The sequence below is a fragment of the Ranitomeya imitator genome, chromosome 5, assembly GCF_032444005.1.
Source record: "Ranitomeya imitator isolate aRanImi1 chromosome 5, aRanImi1.pri, whole genome shotgun sequence".
Classification (NCBI taxonomy): domain Eukaryota; kingdom Metazoa; phylum Chordata; class Amphibia; order Anura; family Dendrobatidae; genus Ranitomeya; species Ranitomeya imitator.
In genome coordinates, this window is record NC_091286.1 from 412,311,920 (window position 1) to 412,337,880 (window position 25,961).

The 25,961-nt window shown below is 44.9% G+C and overlaps 1 protein-coding gene across 1 annotated transcript in view; it reads left to right on the forward strand.

Annotated features, from left to right (window-relative positions):
• Positions 1–25,961, forward strand: part of LOC138638051 (alkaline phosphatase-like) — a 170,395-nt gene that overhangs the window by 21,311 nt on the left and 123,123 nt on the right. The window contains exon 2 of the mRNA XM_069727021.1: positions 12,634–12,750. Coding sequence (XP_069583122.1) covers positions 12,634–12,750 — 117 coding nt within the window. The remainder of the gene's footprint in view (positions 1–12,633; positions 12,751–25,961) is intronic.

Genomic DNA, 25,961 nt, shown 5'->3' on the forward strand with positions numbered 1-25,961 from the left:
GGACATGGCAGACTGAGAGACGGTGGGAGATGGTATTGTTGCCACCGGTGCCCTAGATGCAGTGTTTCCTACTACGAAACTGGTGATTCCCTGACCCTGACGGCTTTGGCCTGGCAAAGAAACCTGCACAGATACTGCAGGTGGTGCGGAAAATGGTGGCCCTACACTGCCGGAAGGGATGTTGCGTTGCTGACTAGCTTCATTGGCCGAGGGTGCTACAACCTTAAGGGACGTTTGGTAGTTAGTCCAGGCTTGCAAATGCATGGTGGTTAAATGTCTATGCATGCAACTTGTATTGAGACTTTTCAGATTCTGTCCTCTGCTTAAGGTAGTTGAACATTTTTGACAGATGACTTTGCGCTGATCAATTGGATGTTGTTTAAAAAAATGCCAGACTGCACTCTTTCTAGCATCGGATACCTTTTCAGGCATTGCAGACTGAGCTTTAACCGGATGGCCACGCTGTCCTCCAACAGGTTTTAGCTTTGCCACGCGTTTTGGGCAAGATACGGGCCCGGCAGATGGAACCTGTTGCGATGTTGATGCCTGCTGCGGCCCCTCCTCCTCCGCTTCAGAACTGCTGCCGCCTGCACCCTGTTCCCCCAATGGCTGCCAATCGGGGTCAAGAACTGGGTCATCTATTACCTCTTCTTGTAGCTCGTGTGCAACTTCGTCTGTGTCACCGTGTCGGTCGGTGGTATAGCGTTCGTGATGGGGCAACATAGTCTCATCAGGGTCTGATTCTTGATCAGCACCCTGCGATGGCAATGTTGTGGTCTGAGTCAAAGGACCAGGATAGTAGTCTGGCTGTGGCTGTGCATCAGTGCACTCCATGTCAGATTCAACTTGTAATGGGCATGGACTGTTAACTGCTTCACTTTCTAAGCCAGGGACGGTATGTGTAAAGTGCTCCATGGAGTAACCCGTTGTGTCGCCTGCTGCATTCTTCTCTGTTGTTGTTTTTGCTGAAGAGGACAAGGAAGCGACTTGTCCCTGACCGTGAACATCCACTAACGACGCGCTGCTTTGACATTTACCAGTTTCACGAGAGGAGGCAAAAGAGCTAGAGGCTGAGTCAGCAAGATAAGCCAAAACTTGCTCTTGCTGCTCCGGCTTTAAAAGCGGTTTTCCTACTCCCAGAAAAGGGAGCGTTCGAGGCCTTGTGTAGCCAGACGATGAACCTGGCTCCACAGCTCCAGACTTAGGTGCAATATTTTTTTTCCCACGACCAGCTGATGCTCCACCACTACCACTACCCTCATTACCAGCTGACAATGAACGCCCCCCGCCACGACCTCTTCCACCAGACTTCCTCATTGTTTTAAAAACGTTACCAAACGAACAGTATTTGTTGCTGTCACACAACTTACACGGTGAGCTATAACTTCAGTATGATTTAGCTACCCCTTTACAGGTGGGTGAGACCACAACGAAAATCAGCCACAATGTTACACACTCTGTTGTTGTTGGCAACAAATGAGATGGCACACACGCAGGACTGTCACTGAAGCGCAAATGTAAATATTTATCTCCCACTGATTTGTGTTTGTTTTTTTTAAAAGGGAGACTTCAGAAAAAAAAAAATTAAAAAAAAATTATTTTTTACAGAAGAATTTATAAAACAAATAAAATGAAATGATTGTTTCAGGGAGAATTTAGGAAAAAAAAAAAAAAAGGCTTTGTAGGGCCCACTGAGTGAGAGAGGACGCACACAGGAGTCAGGAGTGGCACACAAGCCCAGAGGCCAATATTAATCTCCCACCGATTGATTTAGTTATTTTTTTTGGTAGATTTTGGAACCCAAATCAAGCAAAAAAATTAATAGGCTTTCTATGGCCCACAATTGGGGAGAGAGAGAGATGGCACACCCAGGAGTCAAGACTGGCACACAAGCAGAAGGGGCAATATGAATCTCCCACAGATTTTTTTTTTTTTTCAGGGAGACTTGAGAGAAAAAAAAAATACAAAAAAAATGATTTTTTTCAGGAATAATTTAGAAACCAAAGAAAATAAAATGATTGTTTCAGGGAGAATTTAGAAAACAAATAAAACCAAAAATAGGCTTTCTAGGGCCCACTGAGTGACAGATGACGCACACAGGAGTCAGGAGTGGCACACAAGCCCAGAGGCCAATATTAATCTCCCACTGATTGATTTAGTGATTTTTTTTGGTAGATTTTGGAACCCAAATCAAGCAAAAAAATTAATAGGCTTTCTATGGCCCACAATTGGGGAGAGAGAGAGAGATGGCACACCCAGGAGTCAAGACTGGCACACAAGCAGAAGGGGCAATATGAATCTCCCACAGATTTTTTTTTTTTTTTTTTCAGGGAGACTTGAGAGAAAAAAAAATACAAAAAAAATGATTTTTTTCAGGAATAATTTAGAAACCAAAGAAAATAAAATGATTGTTTCAGGGAGAATTTAGAAAACAAATAAAACAAAAAATAGGCTTTCTAGGGCCCACTGAGTGACAGATGACGCACACAGGAGTCAGGAGTGGCACACAAGCCCAGAGGCCAATATTAATCTCCCACTGATTGATTTAGTGATTTTTTTTGGTAGATTTTGGAACCCAAATCAAGCAAAAAAATTAATAGGCTTTGTATGGCCCACAATTGGGGAGAGAGAGAGAGATGGCACACCCAGGAGTCAAGACTGGCACACAAGCAGAAGGGGCAATATGAATCTCCCACAGATTTTTTTTTTTTTTTTTTTCAGGGAGACTTGAGAGAAAAAAAAATACAAAAAAAATGATTTTTTTCAGGAATAATTTAGAAACCAAAGAAAATAAAATGATTGTTTCAGGGAGAATTTAGAAAACAAATAAAACCAAAAATAGGCTTTCTAGGGCCCACTGAGTGACAGATGACGCACACAGGAGTCAGGAGTGGCACACAAGCCCAGAGGCCAATATTAATCTCCCACTGATTGATTTAGTGATTTTTTTTGGTAGATTTTGGAACCCAAATCAAGCAAAAAAATTAATAGGCTTTCTATGGCCCACAATTGGGGAGAGAGAGAGAGATGGCACACCCAGGAGTCAAGACTGGCACACAAGCAGAAGGGGCAATATGAATCTCCCACAGATTTTTTTTTTTTTTTTTTTTTTCAGGGAGACTTGAGAGAAAAAAAAATACAAAAAAAATGATTTTTTTCAGGAATAATTTAGAAACCAAAGAAAATAAAATGATTGTTTCAGGGAGAATTTAGAAAACAAATAAAACAAAAAAATAGGCTTTCTAGGGCCCACTGAGTGACAGATGACGCACACAGGAATCAGGAGTGGCACACAAGCCCAGAGGCCAATATTAATCTCCCACTGATTGATTTAGTGACTTTTTTTGGTAGATTTTGGAACCCAAATCAAGCAAAAAAATTAATAGGCTTTCTATGGCCCACTATTTGTGAGAGAGATGGCACACTCAGGACTGGCACACAAGCCCAGAGGCCAATATTAATCTCCCATTTTTTTTTTTTCCAGGGAAAATTTATAAACCCAATAAAAAAAATAATAATAAATAGGCTTTCTATGGCCCACTATCTGAGAGAGAGAGATGGCACACTTAGGACTGGCACACAAGCCCAAAGCCCAATATTAATCTCCCACTGATTGATTTAATGATTTTTTCAGGTAGAATTTAGAACCCAAATCAAGCAAAAAAATTAATAGGCTTTCTATGGCCCACTGAGTGAGAGATGGCACACACAGGAGTAAGGAGTGGCACACAAGCCCTGAGGCCAATATTTTTCTCCCACTGATTGATTGATTGATTTTTTCAGGTAGAATTAGGAACCCAAATCAACCCAAAAAATAAATAGGCTTTCTATGGCCCACTATTTGTGAGAGAGATGGCACGCTCAGGACTGGCACACAAGCCCAGAGGCCAATATTAATCTCCCACTTTTTTTTTTTTTCCAGGGAAAATTTATAAACCCAATAAAAAAATAATAATAAATAGGCTTTCTATGGCCCACTATCTGAGAGAGAGAGATGGCACGCTTAGGACTGGCACACAAGCCCAAAGGCCAATACTAATCTCCCACTGATTGATTGATTGATTTTTTCAGGTAGAATTATGAACCCAAATCAACCAAAAAAATAAATAGGCTTTCTATGGCCCACTATTTGTGAGAGAGATGGCACGCTCAGGACTGGCACACAAGCCCAGAGGCCAATATTAATCTCCCACTGATTGATTTATTGATTTTTTCAGGTAGAATTTAGAACCCAAATCAAGCAAAAAAATTAATAGGCTTTCTATGGCCCACTGAGTGAGAGATGGCACACACAGGAGTAAGGAGTGGCACACAAGCCCTGAGGCCAATATTTTTCTCCCACTGATTGATGTTGTGATTTTTTCTGGTAGATTTTGGAACCCAAATCAAGCAAAAAAATAAATAGGCTTTCTATGGCCCACTGAGTGAGAGATGACACAGACAGAGATGGCACTCTAGCAGAAATGTCAATCTTAATCTCCCACAAAAAAAAAAAAAAAGGAACTGTCCTTCAATTACTATCTCCCTGCAGTAATCTCAGCCAGGTGTGGCAGGCAGCAATAAGGAGTGGACTGATGCACAAATTAAATAAAAAGTGTGGACAAACAAACAAGATAGCTGTGCAGAAAGGAAGGAACAAGAGGATTTGTGCTTTGAAAAAAGCAGTTGGTTTGCACAGCGGCGTACACACAGCAATGCAGCTATCAGGGAGCCTTCTAGGGCAGCCCAATGAGCTACAGCGCTGAGGAAAAAAAAAAAAAAAGGAGCTTCCACTGTCCCTGCACACCGAAGGTGGTGTTGGGCAGTGGAAATCGCTACAGCACAAGCGGTTTTGTGGTTAATGGACCCTGCCTAACGCTATCCCTGCTTCTGACGAAGCGGCAGCAACCTCTCCCTAAGCTCAGATCAGCAGCAGTAACATGGCGGTCGGCGGGAACTCCCCTTTATAGCCCCTGTGACGCCGCAGACAGCAAGCCAATCACTGCAATGCCCTTCTCTAAGATGGTGGGGACCAGGACCTATGTCATCACGCTGCCCACACTCTGCGTTTACCTTCATTGGCTGAGAAATGGCGCTTTTCGCGTCATTGAAACGCGACTTTGGCGCGAAAGTCGCGTACCGCATGGCCGACCACCCACAGGGGTCGGATCGGGTTTCATGAAACTCGACTTCGCCAAAAGTCGGCGACTTTTGAAAATGTTCGACCCGTTTCGCTCAACCCTAATTAGGTCTAAAAGTGCTGCTCCTCTGGTTGGATTCTGCACCAGTTGTGAAAGATAATTTTTCTTGGTTATTAGCAGAAACCTGTTGCCTTTATGGGTTTCACAGGTTTCTGTTTCCCAGTTAATATCCGGGTAGTTAAAGTCCCCCATAACCAGGACCTCATTATGGGTTGCAGCTTCATCTATCTGCTTTAGAAGTAGACTTTCCATGGTTTCTGTTATATTTGGGGGTTTGTAACAGACCCCAATGAGAATTTTGTTACCATTTTTCCCTCCATGAATTTCGACCCATATGGACTCGACATCCTCATTTCCTTCGCTAATATCCTCCCTTAAAGTGGACTTTAGAAAAGACTTTACATAGAGACAAACCCCTCCTCCTCTCCGATTTTTACGATCCTTTCTAAACAGACTGTAACCCTGTAAGTTAACTGCCCAGTCATAGCTTTCATCTAACCATGTCTCGGTTATTCCCACTATGTCAAAGTTACCTGTAGATATTTCTGCTTCTAGTTCTTCCATCTTGTTTGTCAGGCTTCTGGCGTTTGCGAGCATGCAGTTTAGAGGATTTTGTTTTGTTCCAATCTCCTCGCTGTGGATTGTTTTAGAAATGTTCTTTCCCTTCTGAGTATGTTTTCCTGGGTCTTCTTTGTTCAAGTCTAATGTTTTTCTTCCCGTCCCCTCTTCTTCTAGTTTAACGCCCTCCTGATGAGTGTAGCGAGTCTTCTGGCGAATGTGTGTTTCCCAGGTTTGTTGAGGTGTAGTCCATCTCTGGCGAGGAGTCCATCGTACAAGTAATTCACACCGTGGTCCAGGAATCCGAATCCTTGTTGTCTGCACCATCGTCTTAGCCAGTTGTTTGCATCAAGGATCCTGTTCCATCTCCTGGTGCCATGCCCGTCTACTGGAAGGATAGAAGAAAAAACTACCTGTGCATCCAGTTCCTTTACTTTCTTCCCCAACTCTTCAAAGTCCTTGCAGATTGTCGGTAGGTCCTTCCTTGCCGTGTCATTGGTGCCAACATGTATCAGAAGAAATGGGTGGACGTCCTTGGAGCTGAAGAACTTTGGTATCCTATCGGTCACATCCTTGATCATCGCACCTGGAAGGCAGCATACTTCTCTTGCAGTTATGTCCGGTCTGCAGATGGCTGCTTCTGTGCCTCTCAGTAGTGAGTCTCCCACCACCACCACTCTTCGTTGCTTCTTGGCTGTACTTTTTGCTGTCACTTGTTGCTGTGTGCCCTTTTCTTTTTTGCTTGCTGGTATTGCTTCATCCTTAGGTGTGCCATCTTCATCCTCTACAAAGATTTGATATCGGTCCTTCAGTTGTGAGGTTGGTGATTTCTCCATGGTCTTCTTGCTTCTTTTGGTCACATGCTTCCACTCATCTGCTTTTGGAGGTTCTCTGACACTTTTTTCACCTTCTGTGACCAGTAGAGATGCTTCTGTTCTGTCTAGAAAGTCTTCATTCTCTTTGATGAGTTTCAAAGTTGCTATTCTTTCTTCCAGACCCTGCACCTTTTCTTCTAAAAGGGCCACTAGTCTACACTTCTGACAGGTGAAATTTGATTCTTCTTCTGGTCGATCTGTGAACATGTAGCACATGCTGCAGCTCACCATGTAGGTTGTCACATCTGCCATGTTGCTCCTAGATCCTGCTGACTTGCTGTGTGCTTTCCTTCTTGTGTAATCTACTCAGCCAAGCTCTCTTGCAATAATGTCCTACAGGCGCGCGGTTTGGTGATGCTTTCCAAGCAGCTGGTCCCGGCTATACCCAACGATCTTCTAACTTAGGGAGACTCTTTGCTTTTCCCAGAAGGCACCTGGAATATGCAAATTAGCCTCCTCAAGCTTGAATCCCTGGTTTGGTGATGCTTTCCAAGCAGCTGGTCCCGGCTGTACCCAACGATCTTCTAGCTTAGGGAGACTCTTTGCTTTTCCCAGAAGGCACCTGGAATATGCAAATTAGCCTTCTCAAGCTTGAATCCCTGGTTTGGTGATGCTTTCCAAGCAGCTGGTCCCGGCTGTACCCAACGATCTTCTAGCTTAGGGAGACTCTTTGCTTTTCCCAGAAGGCACCTGGAATATGCAAATTAGCCTCCTCAAGCTTGAATCCCTGGTTTGGTGATGCTTTCCAAGCAGCTGGTCCCGGCTGTACCCAACGATCTTCTAGCTTATTGAGACTCTTTGCTTTTCCCAGAAGGCACCTGGAATATGCAAATTAGCCTCCTCAAGCTTGAATCCCTGGTTTGGTGATGCTTTCCAAGCAGCTGGTCCCGGCTATACCCAACGATCTTCTAACTTAGGGAGACTCTTTGCTTTTCCCAGAAGGCACCTGGAATATGCAAATTAGCCTCCTCAAGCTTGAATCCCTGGTTTGGTGATGCTTTCCAAGCAGCTGGTCCCGGCTGTACCCAATGATCTTCTAGCTTATTGAGACTCTTTGCTTTTCCCAGAAGGCACCTGGAATATGCAAATTAGCCTCCTCAAGCTTGAATCCATGGTTTGGTGATGCTTTCCAAGCAGCTGGTCCCGGCTGTACCCAACGATCTTCTAGCTTATTGAGACTCTTTGCTTTTCCCAGAAGGCACCTGGAATATGCAAATTAGCCTCCTCAAGCTTGAATCCCTGGTTTGGTGATGCTTTCCAAACAGCTGGTCCCGGCTGTACCCAACGATCTTCTAGCTTATTGAGACTCTTTGCTTTTCCCAGAAGGCACCTGGAATATGCAAATTAGCCTCCTCAAGCTTGAATCCCTGGTTTGGTGATGCTTTCCAAGCAGCTGGTCCCGGCTATACCCAACGATCTTCTAACTTAGGGAGACTCTTTGCTTTTCCCAGAAGGCACCTGGAATATGCAAATTAGCCTCCTCAAGCTTGAATCCCTGGTTTGGTGATGCTTTCCAAGCAGCTGGTCTCGGCTGTACCCAACGATCTTCTAGCTTAGGGAGACTCTTTGCTTTTCCCAGAAGGCACCTGGAATATGCAAATTAGCCTCCTCAAGCTTGAATCCCTGGTTTGGTGATGCTTTCCAAGCAGCTGGTCCCGGCTGTACCCAACGATCTTCTAGCTTAGGGAGACTCTTTGCTTTTCCCAGAAGGCACCTGGAATATGCAAATTAGCCTCCTCAAGCTTGAATCCCTGGTGTACTGAGCCAGAATCTGACCCTGATGAGACTATGGTGCCCCATCCCGAATGCTATAGCACCTTACACGGTGACACAGAGGAAGGTTCACATGACATTGAGGAGGAGGTGATAGATGACCCAGTTGTTGACCCAGATTGGCAGCCATTGGGGGAAGAGGGTGCCGCTGCCAGTAGCTCAGAAGCAGAGGAGGATGATCCGCAGCAGCCATCTACATCGCAACAGCTGTCATCTTGCAGGCCCGTGTCAGGCCAAAAACGTTTGTCAAAAACAAAAACAGTTTTAGGACAGCGTGGCCATCTGGTGAAAATAGCATAGCGTGCAATGCCTGAAAAGGTATTCCATAGTAGGAAGAGTGCAGTGTGGCAATTTTTTAACCAAGATCCGAATGATCAGTCAGTAGTTATCTGTAAGAAATGCTCAAAGACCTTTAGCAGAGGGAAGAATCTTCAAAATTTAAATACAACGTGCATGCTTAGACATTTAACCAGCATGCACTTGCAAGCCTGGACTAACTACCAAACGTCCCGTACCATTGGTGCACCTGCTCAGAATGAAGGTAGTCAGCAACACTACATTGCTTCCCTCACTGTAAGCCCACCAGTTAGGACACCACCAGCAGCAAATGTGGAGGTATCATCGCAAGGCCAAAGCAGTCAGGGAATAACAAGGTTATTGGTAGGAAACACTGTATGTAGGCCAACATTGAGAATACCATCACCAACCCTCTCTCAATCCGCCATGTCCACCATCACCACCACCGCTAGTTCCACCATATGCACCCTACAAGAGACTCTCGTTAGGAAAAGAAAGTACTCATCCTCTCATCCGCGTACAAAGGGTTTGAAAGCCCACATTGCTAGACTAATCTCGTTAGAGATGATGCCCTACCGGTTGGTTGAAAGCAAAGCTTTCAAAGCCCTGATGGCCTACACAGTACCACGCTATGACCTACCCAGTCGACACTTCTTTGCAAGAAAAGCCATCCCAGCCCTCCACCAGCATGTCAAAGACCGCATTGTCCATGCACTCCAATCAGTCAGTAGAAAGGTGCACCTCACAACAGATGTATGGACCAGTAGGCATGGCCAGGGACGTTACGTGTCCATCACGGCACACTGGGTTAATGTGGTGGATGCAGGGTCCACAGGGGACAGCCTTAGTGGGACAGTTCTGCCTACTCCACGGTCTAGCAAACAGTTGGCTGTAGGCGTTCGCCACCCCTCCTCCTGCTCCTCCTCCTCCAGAAGCGAAAGCTCGTCCACAGAGCGCAGTCGCATGACCATTCCATCCGCATCTGCCAGTGTTGCACACAAGGTGTCCCATTATCGAACAGCTAGTGGTAAGCGTCAGCAGGCTTTGTTAGAAATGAAGTGTTTGGGCGACAACAGACACACCGCGGAAGTACTGGCCGAGTACTTGCAGCAACAAACTCAGTCATGGCTGGGCAGTGTACATCTTGAGGCAGGCAAGGTAGTCAGTGATAACAGAAGGAATTTTATGGCTGCCATAGCCCTTACAGAACTTAAACACATACCTTGCCTGGCTCACACCTTGAACCTGGTGGTGCAGTGCTTCCTCAAAAATTATCTGGAGTTACCAGCCCTGCTCCTGAAGGTGCGAAGACTTTGCTTGCACATCCACTGGTCGCCTGTACACTCCAGCCGTATGCAGAACCATCAGCGATCGCTGAATCTTCCCCAGCACCGCCTAATAATCGACATTGCAACAACGTGGAACTCCACACTCCACATGGTTCAGAGGCTGTGCGAACAGAGGTGTGCTGTAATTAATTTGTGGGAGGATACACATACACGGGCAGGCATTTGGATGGCAGACATGGAGTTGTCTGGTGTGCAGTGGTCGAAGCTCCAAGACCTCTGTCAAGTCCTTCAGTGTTTTGAGGAATGCACACGGCTGGTAAGTGCAGACGACGCCATCATAAGCATGAGCATCCCACTAATGCGTCTGCTGATGCAAAGTTTGACGCACATTAAGGAGCTGGCGTCTGCAGCCGAGGAGGAGGGAAGCCTTGATGACAGTCAGCCATTGTCTGCTCAGGGAACTCTCCTGGATGAGGTGGCGGACGAAGAGGAGGAGGAGGATGATGGGGATGAATATTTATGGGAGGATTCTTCACAGGGGCAGTAGAAACTGGTTGCGTTGCACATACTTCCCAGTGTGTGGATGGTGGATGGTGAGAGGCGCAGTGAAGAATGAGGACACAAGGTTGCAGTCTCTTTACCTTTTTACTGTAGGCTTCAGCATCCACAGTCCAGGGTACCAGACCACACGGTAGGCAGAGTCCGGCCGGTTTGGAGGCAAACCCAGAGTCCCCTTATCCAGGTAGATATCAGTAGCCTTCCTCTAGCGCAGTGTGCTGTAGTACCTAACTGCTAAGCTTCTCATAAGGTCCTCACAACTGTTGTAGATGTTATAGATGTTATGTCTTTCTCTGTCCCCCAGATGGATAGGACAAACTTGTATGACCGGTGGCTTTAGGCTTTTTACAGGGACTCTATCATGCCCCGGCCTCTAAGAGGTGCCACTTTGGCTCCTGGGTATAAGGGCGGATCAGTAACGTGAAATTAGCTGTCCTGCCGGTCTCTGGAGCAAGGCATAAAGGACTGTTGCTCCCTCGGTGTTCCGGCTACCGGGATCTTGCGCCTCAGAAGGAGGCAGCCTTTGTAGGGTAGAACTCCTCTGATATCCACTCCTTTGCTACGACTTCTTCACCCTCTCTACAATACAGTTCTCTTTCCGTGTCTCTTTCTGGAAGCTGCCACACTCAGGGCAGGCGCAGCTCCATATCCTTCTGTCTTGGCCTCTGACAGGATCCCACCCCTGTCAGGGACCAACCACCTGAGGAAAGCTCAGCCAGCAACTGCCTAACTTCCTCCCCAGGTCACCAGTTTTACCTAATTGTGAAGAATGCCCTAATAAATAGGAGCAGAACTCCCCCTGGTGGCCTGGAGTGCGAAATGTGTTGTATCTTTGTGATACCCGGATTCGGTTGTCTTTCTTCGCCTCCAAATGTAACATCACTCCCCCCTAGAGGGAAATGACATTACTGCAACGACCAGGACCCTGGGGCACTTCACTAGCAGTATATTCGGATTCCAATACCTTTCACCCTATGTAGTCTGAGTCTATCTTTCCCTGTAGCTACACAAGCTGAGTGTGCCCCAGGTCCCAGACGTCCAACTCGACGATGCCCCAGGCCATTTACACAGAATAACACAGAAGCGTATTTTCGGCAATCCACTGCCCATGCTGTCCCTAGCAGCCTCTTGTCCTAGGCCCACTACTTTACTCACTGCTGTACACACACACTGACTAGCCTTGTCACCTCCTGGACCTGCTACCAACTCAGTTCCCCCTCCCAAACTAGGCCGGCCGCTATACTTAACCCTGTCTCAGCTAACTGCAGCCCCAGTGGGTATCATCCCTTTATCACATACATGAACATCAAATGTATTTAACCCATGGAGTGTCAAGGAGCAATCCATCAGCCCTGACCACTGCTACACAGGCATGTGATAATTGGAAATATAGCAGTTTTGAATAAGCTGGTCTGGGGTTGCCTAATTTCCAGTGGTAGGGCTGTAAATATTTTGTAATGACCTGCTTAGTATAGTTGTAAAAGATACTTCATAGATTTTTAGGGCCAAACCTCAAAGTCAGGGACATGTGCCAATTACTCAAAATAGGGTTCTTCTACATCTATATATGGAGACCATTCCTAATCATTTCCCTTCCCCTTTTATACAACCGCAAAGCAGTTCCATGCTGCACTTTGAAGGATGAATTATTGCCAGGGGAGTAACTATAAAGAGTTCAGGGGTTGTAGCTGCACCCAGATTTTGCAGCAGGGCCTACAAGCTTCAAGTTATGCCAATGAGTAGTGACGACTGTTACTCTAAAATTGTGAATGTCCACTTATTGCACATGCAATTCCCAATACATTTATCCATTAAGAATCTTTTTATGTCAAGCTGAGAAATATTTAGAATCTAGAATATGAAACACCTTATGTACCGTAATTATTTTCCATTACTGTGACCAGATTAAAACCTAGCTCCAAAAAAATAGATACAATTTCTTCACAAATGTGAAGATAAAGAGCTCAAAACCTCTAAAATTGCTCATGCGGCCCATATCAATGTTTCATAAGCATGGGACCTATAATTATTAATAAAGACATTGGAATGACTTTTGGATTGACAGTTTTGCAACATTGCATAATTGTATTTTTTTGCATTCAGAGCAAGAAAAGACTCCTAAATTCTGGAACGATCAGGCTTTACAGACGCTGAAAAGAGCTTTGGACTTAAAACCCATCAACCACAGAGCCAAAAATCTAATCATGTTTCTTGGAGACGGTGAGCATCTTTATCGTTAAAATGTGTAACATAATGAAGACATTTAAAATGGTTAGATTAGATAGTGATACTGCAAATCTATATATATAATTGTCTAAGGGTCACTTCCGTCTGTATGTCTGTCTTGTCCTTCTAGAAGCACATGAAGAAAAGGACAGCACCACAGCAATTGTGAAAAGACAGCTCCAAAGTTTATTCTGCCATCTGCAACATTTCGGTCAGTGGACCTTTTTCAAGCATAGTGAAAAGACAATACAACCACCATTATATACCCTTAGGCCAAACCCATTAATTAACAAGCAACCAATGGTGTGGCTCCATATACCTGGAAAAAATACATCATAGTGCAACATACATATATACAGTGGGGCAAAAAAGTATTTAGTCAGTCAGCAATAGTGCAAGTTCCACCACTTAAAAAGATGAGAGGCGTCTGTAATTTACATCATAGGTAGACCTCAACTATGGGAGACAAACTGAGAAAAAAAAATCCAGAAAATCACATTGTCTGTTTTTTTAACATTTTATTTGCATATTATGGTGGAAAATAAGTATTTGGTCAGAAACAAAATTTCATCTCAATACTTTGTAATATATCCTTTGTTGGCAATGACAGAGGTCAAACGTTTTCTGTAAGTCTTCACAAGGTTGCCACACACTGTTGTTGGTATGTTGGCCCATTCCTCCATGCAGATCTTCTCTAGAGCAGTGATGTTTTTGGCTTTTCGCTTGGCAACACGGACTTTCAACTCCCTCCAAAGGTTTTCTATAGGGTTGAGATCTGGAGACTGGCTAGGCCACTCCAGGACCTTGAAATGCTTCTTACGAAGCCACTCCTTCGTTGCCCTGGCGGTGTGCTTTGGATCATTGTCATGTTGAAAGACCCAGCCACGTTTCATCTTCAATGCCCTTGCTGATGGAAGGAGGTTTGCACTCAAAATCTCACGATACATGGCCCCATTCATTCTTTCATGTACCTGCATCAGTCGTCCTGGCCCCTTTGCAGAGAAACAGCCCCAAAGCATGATGTTTCCACCACCATGCTTTACAGTAGGTATGGTGTTTGATGGATGCAACTCAGTATTCTTTTTCCTCCAAACACGACAAGTTGTGTTTCTACCAAACAGTTCCAGTTTGGTTTCATCAGACCATAGGACATTCTCCCAAAACTCCTCTGGATCATCCAAATGCTCTCTAGCAAACTTCAGATGGGCCCGGACATGTACTGGCTTAAGCAGTGGGACACGTCTGGCACTGCAGGATCTGAGTCCATGGTGGCGTAGTGTGTTACTTATGGTAGGCCTTGTTACATTGGTCCCAGCTCTCTGCAGTTCATTCACTAGGTCCCACTGCGTGGTTCTGGGATTTTTGCTCACCGTTCTTGTGATCATTCTGACCCCACGGGGTGGGATTTTGCGTGGAGCCCCAGATCGAAGGAGATTATCAGTGGTCTTGTATGTCTTCCATTTTCTAATTATTGCTCCCACTGTTGATTTCTTCACTCCAAGCTGGTTGGCTATTGCAGATTCAGTCTTCCCAGCCTGGTGCAGGGCTACAATTTTGATTCTGGTGTCCTTTGACAGCTCTTTGGTCTTTACCATAGTGGAGTTTGGAGTCAGACTGTTTGAGGGTGTGCACAGGTGTCTTTTTATACTGATAACAAGTTTAAACAGGTGCCATTACTACAGGTAATGAGTGGAGGAAAGAGGAGACTCTTAAAGAAGAAGTTACAGGTCTGTGAGAGCCAGAAATCTTGATTGTTTGTTTCTGACCAAATACTTATTTTCCACCATAATATGCAAATAAAATGTTAAAACAACAGACAATGTGATTTTCTGGATTTTTTGTTCTCAGTTTGTCTCCCATAGTTGAGGTCTACCTATGATGTAAATTACAGACGCCTCTCATCTTTTTAAGTGGTGGAACTTGCACTATTGCTGACTGACTAAATACTTTTTTGCCCCACTGTACATATAAAAACAGTCCAACATTGCCAGCCCCCTATATATACTAGCCGCTAACATAGTCCAACTACCTCTGATCACTCGCCACTATTGTGTGACACTCGTAAATCCCCAATAAGTCCCCAAAGTCCACAATGTAAACAAATATCACTCGCACCAATCCGGGTACTGCATCCACGATCGTCATGGCATTGTGGGCGTGTTCAGAACAAGAGCAGTCCAATCAGCTCCTCAATCTTAAATCATGTGATCGACATATGCCCAGCATGCAGTGCTCCTCACCGCACTAGTTCATAGGCTGCTGGACCACATGTCAGTGGTAAACAAACACCGCCCACTTTTGTCCACTGGTGCACATTGTATTGTACATGTCCGTGACGTCATCCCTGTCCATAGCTCATATGCGCATGTCGCAGTCCCGGACTCCAGCACAATCAGCACACTGAGTCCATATAGTCAGCGACTGCGTATGACAAAGGAATTCTCCATAGACTTCTTCATGACAGATGGCTCCAGTGAGCGGTCACATAGCGCTATAATGACGGAATCCAGCATAGTCAGCACACTGAGTCTATTTAATCGGCGACTGCAAAGTAATGCTCCATAGACTTCTTCATAATAGATGACTCCAGTGAGCGGTCACATAGCGCTACAATCAGCGCGCAAAAGTACATCCAGGCTCATAGCTAGGTATAGTATTTTTTTACTCCAGGTCCATAGTATACAACGGTATACAATATGACATTTCTCCACTGGACACCTTATATATTTATCCCCAATATCGACTATTCATATACTATGTGATCCGTCATTTTAAATATTTACATCTATTCATACGGGCCTGTAATGAAAAACGACATATACCGAAAAAACAACCATCATAATAGCTTAAATTCAGTCCGTATAAAGCTCCTTGCAAGGACATACATACATTACAAACACCTTTGGTACCAGGGATTCCCAGCCCGTCTCCCATGTTGGTAATTACCCAGCCTCAAGCTGCTTAGCATTTGCGATCTGACGAGAGCAGGCACATTAACTCCATAGACATCTATATTTTTTTATCCTGGAAAAACTACATCCAAGCATAAAAAGGGAAAAAGGAGGGGAAAAAAAACACAATATATAAAAAACGGATTAAGGTAGATATCAGGGATTCCCAGCCCGTCTCCCATGTTGGTAATTGCCCAGCCTCAAGCTGCTTAGCATTTGTGATCTGACGAGAGCAGGCACATTAACTCCATAGACATCTATATTTTTTTATCCTGGAAAAAAATACATCCAAACATAAAAAGGGAAAAAGGAGGGGAAAAAAACACAATATATAAAAAAACGGATTAAGGTAGATATCAGGCAAATAGCCACACTCTCCTCAGATCAAATTGATCAAGAGGCTACATTTGTATATATAGGACAGATCTAAAAAGCAACTGTTAATGAGACCACCCCTAACAAAAATAAACAGTATATAATAGAATTAAAAACAATAGTACACCGATAAGGTACCACAGAGGCCCAAAAGGACCTTACAGGAGACAACTTTGTTGATAATCAATATTTAAGCCTTTTGGAGAGAGAGTATCAAGCTCATAGATCCATTTCAATTCTTTTCTCTTCAGAAGAGAGACCCGATCGCCACCCCGTCTTGGCATAGGTACATCATCAATGACTCGGTATCTGAGCTGATTAACCGAGTGCCCGAACTCATGGAAGTGCCTAGGTACTGGAAGGTCAATCAAATTCGTTCTAATAGTACTCTTATGCTTTGAAATTCTCGCTTTGACCTCCATTGTGGTCTCCCCTACATAGTAGAGACCACACGGGCAGCTAAGGATGTAGACCACAAAACTACTTCTGCATGTATATCGTTTCCGTATCGTATTCTTTTTTCCAGTGTGGGGATGATAAAAACATGCCCCTTTGATTAAATTATTGCAGCTTGCACATCCGAGACAGGGAAAATTACCCAGGCTCGGACGGCTTAAAGTAGTCTGCGGATCCCTCCTTGAGCTGCCCACATCAGACACCACCAACTCGTCCTTCAGATTTCTATTTCTCCTATATGAGAATAGTGGGGGCGACTGAAACTCACTCACATTGTCATGTCCCCTCCCCAGAAGTGACCAGTGCCTTCGAATCACATCCGAGATCTGGCCACTCAAACCATTAAATGCTGTCACAAATGGTATCCTCTTATCAGATTCTATAGCAACCTTGGGAGTAAGGAGCTCATCTCTTCCTTTAGACAATGCTTTAGTTTTGAATGTATCCAAGTCCTCCTTAGGATATCCTCTCGCCAGAAATTTTTGGCACATCTCATTAAGCCTCAAATCTATAAGAGAGTCACTCGAGACAATCCTCCTGACTCTTAGGAGTTGGCTCCATGGGAGGGACTCCACCATTCTCCGTGGATGTTCAGTGGAAAAATGTAAAACATTATTCCTGTCTGTCTTTTTGACAAACAGGTCAGTATATAAAAAACCTTCACTCTTATAGACACATGTATCCAGAAATTGCATCCTGGTCTGAGAGCACTCCATTGTGAAACCCAACCCAGGGTAGATATTATTCAAAAAAAGGTGGAATTGTACGAGCTCATCATAATCACCATCCCAAACCAGGAAGATGTCGTCGATGTAGCGCCGCCAGCCCCTAACACGGCCCCAAAACTGCGACTTGTACACGTGTTCGCCCTCCAGGACAGCCATATAGATGTTAGCATACGTAGGGGCCACATTGGACCCCATGGCTGTCCCGCGGCGCTGCAGGAAGAAATCATCCCCAAAGAGAAAAAAATTCCTCTCGAGAATGTACTCCAGCAGCGCCAGGGCGAACCGTGCACAGTCCGGGGCCATGTCGGAGCCGGCCAGCGCCACACCGACAGCAGACAACCCCCTGGCATGCTCGATGGAAGTGTATAGAGATGTAACATCAAATGACACCAACCATGTGGTATCCCCGACCTGCACACCCTCCAAGGACCTAATGAAATCACTAGTATCCTTCACATAGGAAGGTGTAGTAACCGCAAATTTTCTCAGTAAATGATCCAAAAAGATTGCCACTTTATTACACAGAGACCCCCTGCCCGACACAATCGGGCGGCCAGGGGGCCTCTGAAGATCCTTATGAATTTTTGGGAGGGTGTACAGGACGGGAACCACTGGGTGTTCAAATGTAAGATATTTGGCCAACTTAGCATCAATTAGGCCACTATTCAATGCCTCCTCAATTATTGTATCCAATTCTGATTTAAACCTTTGGGTTGGGTTCACCTGTAGCCTCTCATAGACCTCTGTATCTGAAAGCTGCGACCTTATCTCATCCAAATACTGGGCCGTGTCCATCACCACCAAGGCTCCGCCTTTATCGGCTGCCTTGATGGTGATGGATTTATTACTTTTTAGAATCCCAATCTCCTTACGCTCTGCATATGTTAGATTCGAGCGACTCGATCTCTTCCCCTTTTGTTTCAATTTAGCCAAATCGGCCTTTACTAGTTTACAAAAGGTCTCCACAACAGGATCCTGTGTTGGAGGCACAAAATCACTTTTATTGTGGAGGCCAAACATATCAAGGGAGAGATGTGTCTGGGGATTCAAGGGTACAGTCCTTTCTTTATCTGCAAAAATTTAATAATATCTACCCTGGGTTGGGTTTCACAATGGAGTGCTCTCAGACCAGGATGCAATTTCTGGATACATGTGTCTATAAGAGTGAAGGTTTTTTATATACTGACCTGTTTGTCAAAAAGACAGACAGGAATAATGTTTTACATTTTTCCAGTGAACATCCACGGAGAATGGTGGAGTCCCTCCCATGGAGCCAACTTGTTATGGCTGGCAATCAGGCAACACAGCGTGCAGTAATCAGCGCACATACAGAGATCTGGCAATAACCAAAAACAATAGGACGAGCTCTGAGACGTGGAATCTCTGTAGACTGCAGTACCTGATCTATCCTCACACAACTATAAGCAGCAGTGGATTGCGCCTAACAACTACCTATGCAACTCGGCACTGCCTGAGGAGCTGACTAGCCTGAAGATAGAAATACAAGCCTGACTTACCTCAGAGAAATACCCCAAAGGAATAGGCAGCCCCCCACATATAATGACTGTTAGCAAGATGAAAAGACAAACGTAGGAATGAAATAGATTCAGCAAAGTGAGGCCCGATATTCTAGACAGAGCGAGGATAGCAAAGAGAACTATGCAGTCTACAAAAAACCCTAAAACGAAAACCACGCAAAGGGGCAAAAAGACCCACCGTGCCGAACTAACAGCACGGCGGTGCACCCCTCTGCTTCTCAGAGCTTCCAGCAAAAGACAATAGCAAGCTGGACAGAAAAAAACAGAAAACAAACTAGAAGCACTTAACTAGCAGAGCAGCAGGCCCAAGGAAAGATGCAGTAGCTCAGATCCAACACTGGAACATTGACAAGGAGCAAGGAAGACAGACTCAGGTGGAGCTAAATAGCAAGGCAGCCAACGAGCTCACCAAAACACCTGAGGGAGGAAGCCCAGAGACTGCAATACCACTTGTGACCACAGAAGTGAACTCAGCCACAGAATTCACAACAGTACCCCCCCCTTGAGGAGGGGTCACCGAACCCTCACCAGAACCCCCAGGCCGACCAGGATGAGCCACATGAAAGGCACGAACAAGATCTGGGGCATGGACATCAGAGGCAAAAACCCAGGAATTATCTTCCTGAGCATAACCCTTCCATTTGACCAGATACTGGAGTTTCCGTCTAGAGACACGAGAATCCAAAATCTTCTCCACAATATACTCCAATTCCCCCTCCACCAAAACAGGGGCAGGAGGCTCCACAGATGGAACCATAGGTGCCACGTATCTCCTCAACAACGACCTATGGAATACATTATGTATGGAAAAGGAGTCTGGGAGGGTCAGACGAAAAGACACCGGATTGAGAATCTCAGAAATCCTATACGGACCAATAAAACGAGGTTTAAATTTAGGAGAGGAAACCTTCATAGGAATATGACGAGAAGATAACCAAACCAAATCCCCAACACGAAGTCGGGGTCCCACACGGCGTCTGCGATTAGCGAAAAGCTGAGCCTTCTCCTGGGACAAGGTCAAATTGTCCACTACCTGAGTCCAGATCTGCTGCAACCTGTCCACCACAGAATCCACACCAGGACAGTCCGAAGACTCAACCTGTCCTGAAGAGAAACGAGGATGGAACCCAGAATTGCAGAAAAATGGAGAGACCAAGGTAGCCGAGCTGGCCCGATTATTAAGGGCGAACTCAGCCAACGGCAAAAATGACACCCAATCATCCTGGTCAGCGGAAACAAAACATCTCAGATATGTTTCCAAGGTCTGATTGGTTCGTTCGGTCTGGCCATTAGTCTGAGGATGGAAGGCCGAGGAGAAAGATAGGTCAATGCCCATCCTACCACAAAAGGCTCGCCAGAACCTCGAGACAAACTGGGAACCTCTGTCAGAAACAATATTCTCAGGAATGCCATGTAAACGAACCACATGCTGGAAGAACAAAGGCACCAAATCAGAGGAGGAAGGCAATTTAACCAAGGGCACCAGATGGACCATTTTAGAAAAGCGATCACAGACCACCCAAATGACCGACATTTTTTGAGAAACGGGAAGGTCAGAAATGAAATCCATCGAAATATGTGTCCAAGGCCTCTTCGGGACCGGCAAGGGCAAAAGCAACCCACTGGCACGTGAACAGCAGGGCTTAGCCCTTGCACAAATTCCACAGGACTGCACAAAAGCACGCACATCCCGTGACAGAGATGGCCACCAGAAGGATCTAGCAACCAACTCCCTGGTACCAAAGATTCCTGGATGACCGGCCAGCACCGAACAATGAAGTTCAGAGATAACTTTACTAGTCCACCTATCAGGGACGAACAGTTTCTCGGCCGGACAACGATCAGGTTTATTAGCCTGAAATTTCTGCAACACTCTCCGCAAATCAGGGGAGATGGCAGACACAATGACTCCTTCCTTGAGGATACTCGCCGGCTCAGATAACCCCGGAGAGTCGGGCACAAAACTCCTAGACAGAGCATCCGCCTTCACATTTTTAGAGCCCGGAAGGTATGAAATCACAAAATCAAAACGAGCAAAAAATAACGACCAACGGGCCTGTCTAGGATTCAAGCGCTTGGCAGACTCGAGATAAGTCAAGTTCTTATGATCAGTCAATACCACCACGCGATGCTTAGCACCCTCAAGCCAATGACGCCACTCCTCGAATGCCCACTTCATGGCCAGCAACTCTCGGTTGCCCACATCATAATTACGCTCAGCAGCAGAAAATTTCCTGGAAAAGAAAGCACATGGTTTGAACACTGAGCAACCAGAACCTCTCTGTGACAAAACCGCCCCTGCACCAATCTCAGAAGCATCAACCTCGACCTGGAACGGAAGAGAAACATCAGGTTGACACAACACAGGGGCACAGCAAAAACGATGCTTCAACTCCTGAAAAGCTTCCACGGCAGCAGAAGACCAATTAACCAAATCAGCACCCTTCTTGTTCAAATCGGTCAATGGTCTGGCAATGCTAGAAAAATTACAGATGAAGCGACGATAAAAATTAGCAAAGCCCAGGAATTTCTGCAGACTTTTTAGAGATGTCGGCTGAGTCCAATCCTGGATGGCCTGAACCTTAACCGGATCCATCTCGATAGTAGAAGGGGAAAAGATGAACCCCAAAAATGAAACTTTCTGCACACCGAAGAGACACTTTGATCCCTTCACGAACAAGGAATTAGCACGCAGTACCTGGAAAACCATTCTGACTTGCTCCACATGAGACTCCCAATCATCTGAGAAGATCAAAATGTCATCCAAGTAAACAATCAAGAATTTATCCAGATACTCACGGAAAATGTCATGCATAAAAGACTGAAAAACAGATGGAGCATTGGCAAGTCCGAACGGCATCACCAGATACTCAAAATGACCCTCGGGCGTATTAAATGCCGTTTTCCATTCATCTCCCTGCCTGATTCTCACCAGATTATATGCACCACGAAGATCAATCTTAGTAAACCAACTAGCCCCCTTAATCCGAGCAAACAAGTCAGAAATCAATGGCAAGGGATACTGAAACTTAACAGTGATCTTATTAAGAAGGCGGTAATCAATACACGGTCTTAGCGAACCATCCTTCTTGGCTACAAAAAAGAACCCTGCTCCCAATGGTGACGACGATGGGCGAATATGTCCCTTCTCCAGGGACTCCTTCACATAACTGCGCATAGCGGTGTGTTCAGGTACGGACAAATTAAATAAACGACCCTTAGGGAATTTACTACCAGGAATCAAATCGATAGCACAATCACAATTCCTATGCGGAGGTAGGGCATCAGACTTGGACTCTTCAAATACATCCTGAAAGTCCGACAAGAACTCTGGGATGTCAGAAGGAATGGATGATGAAATAGACAAAAATGGAACATCACCATGTACTCCCTGACAACCCCAGCTGGTTACCGACATAGAGTTCCAATCCAATACTGGATTATGGGTTTGTAGCCATGGCAACCCCAACACGACCACATCATGCAAATTATGCAGTACCAGAAAGCGAATAACTTCCTGATGTGCAGGAGCCATGCACATGGTCAGCTGGGCCCAGTACTGAGGCTTATTCTTGGCCAAAGGTGTAGCATCAATTCCTCTCAACGGAATAGGACACCGCAAAGGCTCCAAGAAAAATCCACAACGTTTAGCATAATCCAAATCCATCAGATTCAGGGCAGCGCCTGAATCCACAAACGCCATGACAGAATACGATGACAAAGAGCACATTAAGGTAATGGACAAAAGGAATTTGGACTGTACAGTACCAATAACGGCAGAGCTATCGAACCGCCTAGTGCGTTTAGGACAATTAGAAATAGCATGAGTAGAATCACCACAATAGAAACACAGTCTGTTCAGACGTCTGTGTTCTTGCCGTTCTACTTTAGTCATAGTCCTGTCGCACTGCATAGGCTCAGGTTTACTCTCAGGCAGTACCGCCAGATGGTGCACAAATTTACGCTCGCGCAAGCGACGACCGATCTGAATGGCCAAGGACATAGACTCATTCAAACCAGCAGGCATAGGAAATCCCACCATTACATCCTTAAGAGCTTCAGAGAGACCCTTTCTGAACAAAGCCGCTAGTGCAGATTCATTCCACAGAGTGAGTACTGACCATTTCCTAAATTTCTGACAATATACTTCTACATCATCCTGACCCTGGCATAAAGCCAGCAGATTTTTCTCAGCCTGATCCACTGAATTAGGCTCATCGTAAAGCAATCCGAGCGCCAGGAAAAATGCATCAACATTACTCAATGCAGAATCTCCTGGTGCAAGAGAAAACGCCCAGTCCTGTGGGTCGCCGCGCAAAAAAGAAATAATAATCAAAACCTGTTGAATAGGATTACCAGAAGAATGAGGTTTCAAGGCCAAAAATAGCTTACAATTATTTCTGAAGCTCAGGAACTTAGTTCTGTCACCAAAAAACAAATCAGGAATCGGAATTCTTGGTTCTAGCATCGATTTCTGATCAATAGTATCTTGAATCTTTTGTACATTTACAACGAGATTATCCATTGAGGAGCACAGAGCCTGAATATCCATGTCCACAGCTGTGTCCTGAAGCACTCTAATGTCTAGGGGAAAAAAAAGACTGAAGACAGAGCTAAGAAAAAAAAATGATGTCAGGATTTCTTTTTTCCCTCTATTGGGAATCATTGGTGAGGCTCCTTGTACTGTTATGGCTGGCAATCAGGCAACACAGCGTGCAGTAATCAGCGCACATACAGAGATCTGGCAATAACCAAAAACAATAGGACGAGCTCTGAGACGTGGAATCTCTGTAGACTGCAGTACCTGATCTATCCTCACACAACTATAAGCAGCAGTGGATTGCGCCTAACAACTACCTATGCAACTCGGCACTGCCTGAGGAGCTGACTAGCCTGAAGATAGAAATACAAGCCTGACTTACCTCAGAGAAATACCCCAAAGGAATAGGCAGCCCCCCACATATAATGACTGTTAGCAAGATGAAAAGACAAACGTAGGAATGAAATAGATTCAGCAAAGTGAGGCCCGATATTCTAGACAGAGCGAGGATAGCAAAGAGAACTATGCAGTCTACAAAAAACCCTAAAACGAAAACCACGCAAAGGGGCAAAAAGACCCACCGTGCCGAACTAACAGCATGGCGGTGCACCCCTCTGCTTCTCAGAGCTTCCAGCAAAAGACAATAGCAAGCTGGACAGAAAAAAACAGAAAACAAACTAGAAGCACTTAACTAGCAGAGCAGCAGGTCCAAGGAAAGATGCAGTAGCTCAGATCCAACACTGGAACATTGACAAGGAGCAAGGAAGACAGACTCAGGTGGAGCTAAATAGCAAGGCAGCCAACGAGCTCACCAAAACACCTGAGGGAGGAAGCCCAGAGACTGCAATACCACTTGTGACCACAGAAGTGAACTCAGCCACAGAATTCACAACACCAACTCCTAAGAGTCAGGAGGATTGTCTCGAGTGACTCTCTTATAGATTTGAGGCTTAATGAGATGTGCCAAAAATTTCTGGCGAGAGGATATCCTAAGGAGGACTTGGATACATTCAAAACTAAAGCATTGTCTAAAGGAAGAGATGAGCTCCTTACTCCCAAGGTTGCTATAGAATCTGATAAGAGGATACCATTTGTGACAGCATTTAATGGTTTGAGTGGCCAGATCTCAGATGTGATTCGAAGGCACTGGTCACTTCTGGGGAGGGGACATGACAATGTGAGTGAGTTTCAGTCTCCCCCACTATTCTCATATAGGAGAAATAGAAATCTGAAGGACGAGTTGGTGGTGTCTGATGTGGGCAGCTCAAGGAGGGATCCGCAGACTACTTTATGCCGTCCGAGCCTGGGTAATTTTCCCTGTCTCGGATGTGCAAGCTGCAATAATTTAATCAAAGGGGCATGTTTTTATCATCCCCACACTGGAAAAAAGTATACGATACGGAAACGATATACATGCAGAAGTAGTTTTGTGGTCTACATCCTTAGCTGCCCGTGTGGTCTCTACTATGTAGGGGAGACCACAATGGAGGTCAAAGTGAGAATTTCAAAGCATAAGAGTACTATTAGAACGAATTTGATTGACCTTCCAGTACCTAGGCACTTCCATGAGTTCGGGCACTCGGTTAATCAGCTCAGATACCGAGTCATTGATGATGTACCTATGCCAAGACGGGGTGGCGATCGGGTCTCTCTTCTGAAGAGAAAAGAATTGAAATGGATCTATGAGCTTGATACTCTCTCTCCAAAAGGCTTAAATATTGATTATCAACAAAGTTGTCTGCTGTAAGGTCCTTTTGGGCCTCTGTGGTACCTTATCGGTGTACTATTGTTTTTAATTCTATTATATACTGTTTATTTTTGTTAGGGGTGGTCTCATTAACAGTTGCTTTTTAGATCTGTCCTATATATACAAATGTAGCCTCTTGATCAATTTGATCTGAGGAGAGTGTGGCTATTTGCCTGATATCTACCTTAATCCGTTTTTTTATATATTGTGTTTTTTTCCCCTCCTTTTTCCCTTTTTATGTTTGGATGTATTTTTTTCCAGGATAAAAAAATATAGATGTCTATGGAGTTAATGTGCCTGCTCTCGTCAGATCACAAATGCTAAGCAGCTTGAGGCTGGGTAATTACCAACATGGGAGACGGGCTGGGAATCCCTGGTACCAAAGGTGTTTGTAATGTATGTATGTCCTTGCAAGGAGCTTTATACGGCCTGAGTTTAAGCTATTATGATGGTTGTTTTTTCGGTATATGTCGTTTTTCATTACAGGCCCGTATGAATAGATGTAAATATTTAAAATGACGGATCACATAGTATATGAATAGTCGATATTGGGGATAAATATATAAGGTGTCCAGTGGAGAAATGTCATATTGTATACCGTTGTATACTATGGACCTGGAGTAAAAAAATACTATACCTAGCTATGAGCCTGGATGTACTTTTGCGCGCTGATTAGCGCTATGTGACCGCTCACTGGAGTCATCTATTATGAAGAAGTCTATGGAGCATTACTTTGCAGTTGCCGATTAAATAGACTCAGTGTGCTGACTATGCTGGATTCCGTCATTATAGCGCTATGTGACCGCTCACTGGAGCCATCTGTCATGAAGAAGTCTATGGAGAATTCCTTTGTCATACGCAGTCGCTGAC